Raw genomic sequence first — 11,142 nt, 5'->3', positions numbered from 1 at the left:
ATCTCTGAGACCCCAATTTATATTGTAAAATCAATGTTAATTTTACTCTGTCAGGATGTAGAATCTCAAGAGTTAACTCTCAAGAGTTACAAACCCATAAGGGTCCATTTGGTTCCAAACTATCATTTAGCAACCAATCCCTTACGTGATGCAAGCAGAGGAAACGGACGTGGCAGGGAGGTAGCAGGGGAAACTGGTGTTGTTTTCCTCGACTAAAACTAAGATGAAAAATGTTCGTCGACCACCTTTTTCCACTGACGAAAAACTACATGGAAACTAAATGAAAACTAAGCTATGATGACTAAAACTAAGACTAAATATACTGACAATTTCGTCAACAAATATAAACTAGACTAAAATGTTAGGAAGGGACTTGTGGACAAGAGATCCAGTATAAGTCATTTTACACTTTGTTGCATGCTGAAAATAGCAGATCTACAAGCTTGTGAGCTTGTAGATCGGCTATTTTCAGCAAGTGTAAAATCAAGGCCCGCCAAAATAAATTTTTTAGTCGACTAAATCAACTGAAGATTTAGTCGACTAAAACTAGACTAACACTAAGAGTTCCAATTCCAGGTGACTCAAATGTGACTAAAACTAAATGAAAACTATTCAAGAGACTATGACTAAAACTAAAATCAAAAACAACACAGGGGGAAACGGACGTGGCAGGGGAGGCAGCTCGCCAAACAAGAACTTATCAGATTGAACTTATCAAGTTGAGGGTTAGCACAATCTTGACTAAAAGGGATATTCTGAATATTGAGTGTTGTGATAACGATATCATTTACAACATTTGCACAAAGATTAGTTTTTTTCTGTAGCAGTTGGAAAAAACAAAATGGAAATAAGTGGCTTTTGGAGCTGTGTGTGGTTTGAAGAAGCAAAAATACTGTGAACACGATTGACAGTCCTAATGATTTTGCGGAAAGAATTTATTACAAACTTTGACTTTTGGGATTCAGAAACTGATTGAATTTGGCAAAATAAATAAATAAATGATTTATTTATTTTAATAGCTTAGTCTAATGTGTGCTCGGTCTAATATGACAGCAGAATGAAGTGATGCTTTAAAACTTTTAAAACAAAACAAAACAAAAAAGAATTATATCATGATTTAAATGAATGCACAAAATAATTTGTACAACCCCGGATTGATGGTTGAATAGCGAGGAAGAGGGACAGTCAGCCACACAGACAGACAGACAGACAGACAGACAGAGGCATATACTGACCTTTGACCTTGAGTTTCGTCACGTGGGTCACGTTCCCCTCCGAGTTGGACGCACGGCAGGCATACTGTCCTCCTGATTCCATACCCAGTGCTCGCACAGATAATGTTCCATCGTGAACCTAGGACAGACGGACGGACGGACGGCCAGACGGACAGCCAGCCAGACAGACAAGAGTTTAGATTGATGGATGAGTTTATCCCATTTTGGGCGGGAACCCCTTTTGGTGTTAGCATTATGTTGTGCTTTAGCTATTGAAAAATAGCAGATCTACAAGCTCATAGCCCGCCACCGAGTGGCGCGCTACGAGCTTGTAGGTCTGCTATTTTTGAAAAATCGAAGAACGACTGACATAGAAACATAGCTTTTTCAGAAAACTGTCAGGATGTAGAAGACATTTTTTTAGAATCTGATCTCAGGTCAAAATGGGTTAATCATCCATTTATACTATACTGCAACAGAGACACATAGTGTATATTATACTGTACGTGATTATATTACGTGTGTTGCCAGAGACACATACCTCAGCATTTTCTCCCTGAAGCACGCCGTCCTTCAACCAGCTTACAGTAGGGGTAGGGTTGCCTCTGGCAGCGCAGGCAAACGTCAGTACACTTCCAACCAGAGCCTCCACGACAGGCGGTGGTGTTTTAGTAAAGGTTGGTGGAGCTATGGGTGAAACAAAGATTCTTTAGGAATAATAAGAATAAGAAGTAGATAAAGTGCCCCTCGAGTCGGGGCACAAGTCAGGTTGTGGCCTCCTGGTGGCGCTATAATAAGCCAATGTGAAAAGGGTGCCATTTTTTCTTACGCCTTTGATGGCAATTGGATGATTTTGAGGCATTTTGTTCCAAAAATGTGTTTTGCAAAAATCCACCTGTTGGTGGCGCTATAACAGGTCAATGTGAAAAGGGTGGGATATATTCCTCAGCCTAGTAGGAACGTCTGTGCAAGATTTCACGTAAATTGCACGCTGCGTTCATGATATGAGGCTTTTTGTTCAAAACGGGCCAACAGTGTCGACCACTGACCATTCTTTGCGGTTACATATAGTTTGAGCCACTGACCATCATCTGACCGTCCGGTAGTGCAGACCCAATACTTTTTAAAGTCAACATTCTTCAATTGAAGGCCCTATTCGTCCAGTGCAGAACCTCTCGCAGCAATTATTGTTTGGGTCCCCAAAACACCGTTTGACTGACTTATACTGAATTATGTCAACATTCTTCAATTGAAGGCCCTATTCATCCAGTGCAGAACCTCTCGCAGCAATTAGTCTGGGTCCCCAAACCACCGTTTGACTGACTTATACTGAATTATACTTTGTTGTGCTCCGGTGTGTGTCTGCAAGGTCACACAACACACACACACACTGTGACATATCGCGGCGCGTTTCTGAGCTTGTAAATCCCAAACTAAGTACAGCTCATTCATGTCAGGGTGAGAGTCACCGAAGTTCACACACACACACACCGAGGAAAAGCTGCAGACAATGCGCCGCAGAGGAGACGTGATCCTGCAGGGCATGTCTGTGACTGTCAGGCACCAGAAAAGACGAGCGAGGTATAATCTATCCTAATGCTCACCTCTCACCTCACTTTCACACCCAGGGACTTAGACATGGATGTCTGTTCCCGCTTTGATCCCGCGGGTACTAATGCCTTGTTTTGTGCAGCTGTGTGCAGAAGATAGTCATGCTTTTTTGAACCACGGATCAAGATAAAGATCATTTTAATAACCTCGAGAACAAAAGGCATAACCCACGTGTATTTCATAGCCTGCCAGTTAATTTTCATAGATATTGTTAGTTCATGTCTGATGATTACGGTCCCTTCATGTTGTGTATGAATGAATTACAAGTTCAAGGCTGTCTTGGCAAAAGAAACCACAAGCAAGCACACAGGCAACAATTTGATGTGGTTCACTTAACCCATTTAGGCCGGACGTCTAAAAAAAAAAAACGTTCGCTCTGAAAGAATATATATTCAAAGATTTGTGCCGCATTTTGTACGATTTTTCAAAAATAGCAGACCTACAAGCTCGTAGTGCGCCACTCGGTGGCGCGCTATGAGCTTGTAGATCTGCTATTTTTCAATAGCTAAAGTATAACATAATGCTTAGTTAAAACACCAAAAGGGGTTCCCGCCAAAAATGGGTTAATGATTAAAGAAAGGCTGGGATACAAGCGAACAAAGAGAACAGTATGATAGCATAATTTTGTATCTTGTGTTACAAATAATTGTAAAAAGATCTTGTGTTGTAAATTGTGTCTGTTATGCAGCTTTTTGGTTAGTGAGTGAATCTAATTTTGTATAATTATGTTTTGGTGTCATTCATGCCGTAAAAGGGATGGGTCCTCTGAAGGACATATAGAACCCAGAAATACAATTTCAGTCCCTCCTCTTGAAATCTCACCCGTTACAGTTAATAGTGTCCAGGTGCTGTTGTAAGTGGATTTATCCAGCAGGAAGATACGGCATTCATACAAGCCGTGGTCGTCCAGCTCTAGGCCCGTCACCTGCAGGGTGGTGTTCCTCACCAGAGTCACACGTCCTGGGAGAGGAGAGGAGGAGGAGAGGAGGAGGAGAGGAGAGGAGAGGATGAGGAGAGGGGAGAGGAGAGGAGAGGAGAGGAGAGGAGAGGAGAGGGAGGGGAGAGGAGAGGGAGGGGAGGGAGAGGAGAGGAGAGGAGAGGAGAGGAGAGGGGAGGGGAGGGGAGGGGAGGGGAGGGGAGGGGAGAGGAGAGGAGAGGAGAGGAGAGGAGAGGAGAGGAGAGGAGAGGAGAGGAGAGGAGAGGGAGGGGAGGGGAGGGGAGGGGAGAGGAGAGGAGAGGAGAGGAGAGGAGAGGAGAGGAGAGGAGAGGAGAGGAGAGGAGAGGAGAGGAGAGGAGAGGAGAGGAGAGGAGAGGAGAGGAGAGGAGAGGAGAGGAGAGGAGAGGGGAGGGGAGGAGAGGATAGGGGAGGGGAGAAGAGAAACTTTATTGATTTATTCAGTTGTCACAAAAGCCAGTAGCAAATTGCATCGCAATAAACTACTGTATTGATTCATTGTACCTCCATTCCTCTAACACATGGTGTCGATTCTCCTGCTTAACTCAAATACCATGATTGTTCAGAGTAAGTGGCGTGAACCAACTTCTCTTAAAGAGACTTCTGTGATGTATCATTCACAGCCCATTAATGTTGAGAGGGGTTAAGGGTTGTTGAACCAGGAAGTGTTACAACTTTGGTGATCAATCGTGCTCAGCAACCTTCCCTGGACAAATAAAGCTAACAATGCATTGCATTTGTTGAGTTAGTTTTCATGAATGCAACCAACAATGGCATTCAAGTGGCGCACGCACGCGCACACACGCACACACACACACACACACACACACACACACACACACACACACACACACACACACACACACACACACACACACACACACACACACACACACACACACACACACACACACACACACACACACACACACACACACACACACACACACACACACACACACACACACACACACACACAGAGAGAAATGTGAGCTCCTGGTTGCCAGGAGACAGCTCCCTTTGGGTTTTGGTGCTTGCTGACTCACAACTACCTTCCCAGGTCTCCTTTATTTAGTGTCCTTCGTCTTGACAACTCTTCTCTGTGTTCAGCTCTCTTTTTAAATAGAAGGCTTTAACGGAAATATACTCTTTCTTCTTCAATCTTTCTGCATAATGACACTGTACCAGATTATGTATGGAGTCCTGTGTTGTTGTCCCTGGTTCAATTCTAGATTATGTATGGAGTCCTGTGTTGTTGTCCCTGGTTCAATTCTAGATTATGTATGGAGTCCTGTGTTGTTGTCCATGGTTCAATTCTAGATTAGGGAGTGCTGCGTTTGTCTTCCTCCACTCCCTGCCCTCAATTTCCTGTCTCTCTGCTACACTAACAAACCCACAAAATATGTATAGAGGTTTCCCCACACTTTCCTTTTTTTTAACCAGCTGCTGCGTAAGGCAGCACAGCTGGTCAATGTTCTCTCTGCGGTGCTTTCACGCCCGCTTGCTCTAGTTGAGACCTTATGTTTCTCATTGGCTGTCCTGACAACCTATCGTTCAACAGGGGTCTCCAAGCTCAGCTGGACAACCTAAAAACCCAACGAAACAGGCTAAGAAATAGTGTTACTGCCATGATCAAATCCGCCAAAAGTAACTTTATTAATAATAAAGCTGAGGAAAACAAAAACAATCCTCGAGAGCTCTGGAAGCTACTCAACAACCAACTAGGCTGTAGTCAGAAACTGAAAACCAGGTTTTCAAACATAAACATTAAAGCGAACAACACTCATCACTGACAAGCTTGATGTGGCCAACTACTTGAACATCTTCTTTACAAACATAGCAACAACGCTGGTTAACAATCTGCCCTCCCACTCTTATTTATGTGTGAACATTAACAGAACCGGGAGGCAACAGAGATACTGCGGAAAATCTCGCTTAGAAGTTGGCCAACTGGTGGGGAGTCTCTGCCACTTTAGACCTTTAATATTCTCTCTCTCTCTCTCTCTCTCTCTCTCTCTCTCTCTCTCTCCCCCCATGTAAACAAAAATGAACACAGCGTGAAGCTGCCATCCACACACGCCACACTCACAGTCACAGTGTAGTGTCGGATCCAAAGCACGTACCACTGGGATGTCTTGTGCCTTGTTGGTAATTATTAACCGTAGCTGTGATATCTGGGAACAGAACAGTGGCAGGGAGGGACACAGCTCTGACAAGTCACAGAGGGAACCAGGAAGTTAGAGCTGAGTATGTTGGCAGCGATAACATACCCTGTTTACTTTTCCAAGCCACCAAAGGGGACAAAATCCACAGGGGTGCTAATGGGTGGGGAGTGTGTGCGTGCGTGCGTGCGTGCGTGCGTGCGTGCGTGTGTGCGTGCGTGCATGCGTGCGTGCGTGATGCAAAACACGCATCAGCATGCACTCAGCGAATTAGCAATCTCCAAAAAACCCTAACCTGTTGACTCCTATTTTTTTTGCTATGCCTCGTTGGCCTGAGACAGGTTTCTATAACAGCCTGGAGAATAGAGTACAGTAGGTTGGCCTGAGACAGGTTTCTATAACAGCCTGGAGAATATAGTACAGTAGGTTGTGAGACAGGTTTCTATAACAGCCTGGAGAATATAGTACAGTAGGTTGTGAGACAGGTTTCTATAACAGCCTGGAGAATATAGTACAGTAGGTTGTGAGACAGGTTTCTATAACAGCCTGGAGAATATAGTACAGTAGGTTGTGTGAAGCCACGTGGCATCAAGACAGCGTCCGTATGAATCAGGGGTGGCAACTTTGACGATGGAGAGAGCCACTATATTTCCACACTCGCTCCAAAAGAGCCGCATTGACGATGGAGAGAGCCACTATATTTCCACACTCGCTCCAAAAGAGCCGCATTGACGATGGAGAGAGCCACTATATTTCCACACTCGCTCCAAAAGGGCCGCATTGACGATGGAGAGAGCCACTATATTTCCACACTCGCTCCAAAAGAGCCGCATTGACGATGGAGAGAGCCACTATATTTCCACACTCGCTCCAAAAGAGCCGCATTGACGATGGAGAGAGCCACTATATTTCCACACTCGCTCCAAAAGGGCCGCATTGACGATGGAGAGAGCCACTATATTTCCACACTCGCTCCAAAAGAGCCGCATTGACGATGGAGAGAGCCACTATATTTCCACACTCGCTCCAAAAGAGCCGCATTGACGATGGAGAGAGCCACTATATTTCCACACTCGCTCCAAAAGGGCCGCATTGACGATGGAGAGAGCCACTATATTTCCACACTCACTCCAAAAGGGCCGCATTGCATATTACTGTCGTAGCAAAAATAGCCGATCTACAAGCTCAAAACGCGCTGCGACGTGTTTTGAGCTTGTAGATCAGCTATTTTTGCTATATTTGAATTGAAATACTGAATTATTTTTCGCTTTATTTTTAATTAGAATCCTGAAAAGTAACCTTTTCATTGATTTTCAAATGGATTTAGTTTTAGTTATGATAACTTTATGAACTAAATACAAACTGCACACAAAAAGACAATACTACTAATACTAGTCGTTAAGTACTAGTCATTTAATACTAGTCATTAAGTATAATTAAAGCGGGTCATGTTTGCATGTTTGGAATTGTAACAGCTGAAATCAATACTATATCAGTATTCTGATATTAATCCTGCGGGCCACATTAAGTGAAGGTGGGGGCCGCATGTGGCCCCCCGGGCCGCCAGTTGCCCACCCCTACTATGAATCATCATGAAAGGAGGAGAGGTGGGGTCGGGGGGTGAGAAGGTGACCTCATGCCACTCACTGCTGCTGGGATTCGAAAAATGCACAGAGGCAAATGCAACTATTTGAATGTGAGGGAGGGAGTGGCCGAGTGCGTATCGGACAACACGGCGTAAAAGCCAGTTGTAATATGAGATGATGCGCTCATGTGTGTGTGTGTGTGTGTGTGTGTACCGTACATGTGTGTACAATATAAACATGAAAGAGTGTAAAGTGCTCAGTTCTAGTAGACTCCCGAAGGTAGACTCCCTTTGCTCAGTCCTGGTGTTAGGCTTCCCCTCCCCTTTTCGAATACACTAAAACCTGGACACCACCAAATTTCCCTTCCCCCGGTTCCCTCCATTATTACGCATCATTCACCATGAGGAGGGTTGGCCACCCCAATGAAAACTACCTCTAGTGCTCAAAGGACTTTAAAACAAATGAATGCTTGTTCATTCGACAATACAAGTGATACTGAAAACAATTAAGTTTCACTGCTCAACCTCCCCCGTCACCCCTTTACTATCAACAGCTAGTCAAAAAGGAACACAAATCCTTTTCCCTCATCCTTTTGTACTTTTATTTAGCCGTCATCTTTAAATCCAGTGGCTACGTTGAATAAGCTGAAGAGAGCAGTTCTGTGTCTGAGCCAAAAGCTGAAAGTTCTTATTTAGCCCATTTTGGGCGGGAACCCCTTTTGGTGCATTATGTTATACTATCTGCTATTGAGAAATAGCAGATCTACAAGCTCATAGCGCGGCACAGAGTGCCGCGCTACGTGCTTGTAGGTCTGCTATTTTAGAAAAATCGGGAAAATGTGACGCAAATCTTTGAATATATATTCTTTCAGAGCGAACGTTTTTAACTCAAATCTTTGCTTCTGGGGGGGTCCCTGGAGCAACATATTTTCAGATGGAGGTCGGAGGCCAATTACATATAATCTTGGGGGTCCTTGACATGAAAATGTTTGAGGGTTTTTCAAAAAAACTTTCAGGATTTAGAAGACATTTGTAGAATCGTTCCCAGGTGTAAATGGTAAATGGTGCATTTATATAGCGCCTTTATCCAAGGCGCTTTACATAGATCACCCATTCATACACCGATTGCGGCGGAAGCCATGCAAGGTACCAACCAGCACATCGGGAGCAATTTGGGGTTCAGTGTCTTGCCCAAGGACACTTCGACATGTAGACAGGAGGAGCCGGGATTCGAACCGCCGACCAATGGATCATTGGACCTCCTGAGCCACAGTCGCCCTAAATGGGTTAGTTCAGCTGAAGCCACCTTAACCAACACACACGCAGACAAAATTCCCTCGTCACATGACAAAGCCGTCTCCAGCAGAGGCCCTACATGCATTCATCCATCAATGCATCCTCGGGTGACAAAGTAACAGAAACCTTGCTGCGACAAAAAAAAAAGAAAGCTCTGTGATATAATACACTGCTGAAGAACAGCGGCGTCGAGCTTCAAAATGACTTTGAGATACTCGTCATCTTGAGAAAAGTGGCGCCTGCTCTTACCAAATGATTGATAACACAAAAAATATAAACGAATTACAGAGTAAAAGCTGATTATAGTGGAGCATACCAGGAAACTTAACCCATTTAAACCTGATTCTACAAAATGTCTTCTAAATCATGACAGTTTTCATGTCAAGGACCCAATTGGGTGCTGACCCCCCATCTGAAAATATGTTGTTCCAGGGACCCCCCCAGAAGCAAAGATATGAGTTAAAAATGTTCGCTCTGAAAGAATATATATAAAGATTTGTGCCACATTTTCAGGATTTTTCAAAAATAGCAGACCTACAAGCTCATAGCGCGGCACCGGGTGCCGCGCTACGAGCTTGTAGATCTGCTATTTTTCAATAGCTAAAGTATAACAAACTGCTTAAAACACCAAAAGGGGTTCCCGTCCAGAATGGTTTAAGTCCTTGGTTTATAAAATCATAACCGTTTTATAAACTGGATCTCAATTATAGAGATATTAAATGATGTAGTTTGGGGCATTGATTTTTTTACTTTCCAAAATGGATATACGGCATTTTGGAGGAAAATAAATCATTCTTCAATTATATAGGCCGGGGCAGTCTTCTGGGGAATCTAGTTTGTTTAGTTTGACAGTGTCTGCATATTAACAATGATCTAAATTAAATTCATGGCATTAAAAAAGATGGGATTGTTGAGAATATGATATTCCTGTGTGGCCCAGGGCCTATCCGTTCTCTAAAGACATGCCGTCAGCTCTTGGCAAAGGGTTTCACCGCCATGTGTAGACTAGAGGCATTCAGGTTTCGGTCAGAGAATGGAGCAGATAGGGTTGCACTCTTCACCGCGTGTTGTTCTATTGAGGTCTACTTGTGTGAGCGTTTTAACCCGTTCTGGGCGGGAACTCCTTTTTGGTGTTTCTGCTATTGAAAAATAGCAGATCTACAAGCTCATAGCGTGGCACCGAGTGCCGCGCTACGAGCTTGTAGGTCTGCCATTTTTGAAAAAGATCTTGAAAATGTGGCTCAAATCCTTGAATATATATTCTTTCAGAGCGAATGTTTTAACTCAAATCTTTGCTTCTGGGGGGGGGGGGGGGGTCACTGGAACAACATATTTTCAAATGGGGGTCGGCGGCCAAATACATATAATCTTTGGGGTCCTTGACATGAAATATTGAGCACAACTGATATAGAAACATAGATATTTCAGAAAACTGTCAGGATTTAGAAGACATTTTTTTTTAATTTCGACGTCAGGCAGGCCTAAATGGGTTAAATTTGAATCATCACAACTCGCATGCCATCCAGGGCAGACCCACTGCAGCCACAGAAAAGTCGTTCCTCTGAGATTGTAATAACGAATTTTTTGTTGTTCCAGCCCAGGAAGGCAACTTTTGGCCACATTTGGCGACTGACGAAAGAACAGCACATTAGCGATGTTAGCTCAGGATGTAATGTGTTGTGTCTGTACACAATCTGGTCATGGTTATGTTGGGCTGAGGGGGAATTACACGGTAACAGCTTGCTAACACAGCATTTATACAGCTGTATTGACTTTCTAAAGCGTCAGCAACTGTTTGTGTATTGAAGGAAAACTGGGAACTGTGTGTGTGTGGGGGGGGGGGGGTCTGGGGGGGGGTCTGTTCTGTTCGCAAGCAGAAACTCTATTAAGCACATGAATTAAAACATTTTCACTCAGGGCAGACCAATCTACAGAAAATGTTATGTCTTTCTCTTACCATGTCCACCTGCTAGTAATACACTTACTCACGTAATGTGTTCTTTTTGCTGCTTTCGCCTTCATTTTATATTTTTTATAGAGGGACAGACAATAGGCTGACAGGAAATGGGGGAGAGAGATGGGGGGGGGGGGGGGGGGGGTGACATGCAATGAAGGCCGTCGGGATCGGGAGTCGAGCCCGCGGCACACTGCCAGACTTGGACTACCGGCCAAGGTGCCTGGACCGCTGAGCCACGGCCTAAGGCCATGTAGTAGCATCTTGGAAGAGGTAAAAGGCAATGGAATGATTTAGAGTGTGATTTTTTTTATACTAAAATAAACCGATAGCTCACAACCTTTCGTATTGTGAGCTTGTAGATT

The 11,142-nt window shown here is 44.0% G+C and overlaps 1 protein-coding gene across 2 annotated transcripts in view; it reads right to left on the bottom strand.

Moving 5' to 3' along the window:
* The window catches only part of igsf9a (immunoglobulin superfamily, member 9a), a 77,657-nt gene that overhangs the window by 51,390 nt on the left and 15,125 nt on the right, over window positions 1-11,142 (bottom strand). For both annotated transcript variants that reach the window (XM_079524517.1, XM_079524518.1), the window contains exons 4-6: window positions 3,648-3,785; window positions 1,756-1,901; window positions 1,236-1,353 (exon numbers count right to left, since the gene is read on the bottom strand). In XM_079524517.1, coding sequence (XP_079380643.1) covers window positions 1,236-1,353; window positions 1,756-1,901; window positions 3,648-3,785 — 402 coding nt within the window. The remainder of the gene's footprint in view (window positions 1-1,235; window positions 1,354-1,755; window positions 1,902-3,647; window positions 3,786-11,142) is intronic.

This window comes from Electrona antarctica (assembly GCF_951216825.1).
Source record: "Electrona antarctica genome assembly, chromosome: 16".
In the NCBI taxonomy this organism is placed as follows: Eukaryota; Metazoa; Chordata; class Actinopteri; order Myctophiformes; family Myctophidae; genus Electrona; species Electrona antarctica.
This window is presented reverse-complemented; position numbering and strand designations above follow the sequence as displayed.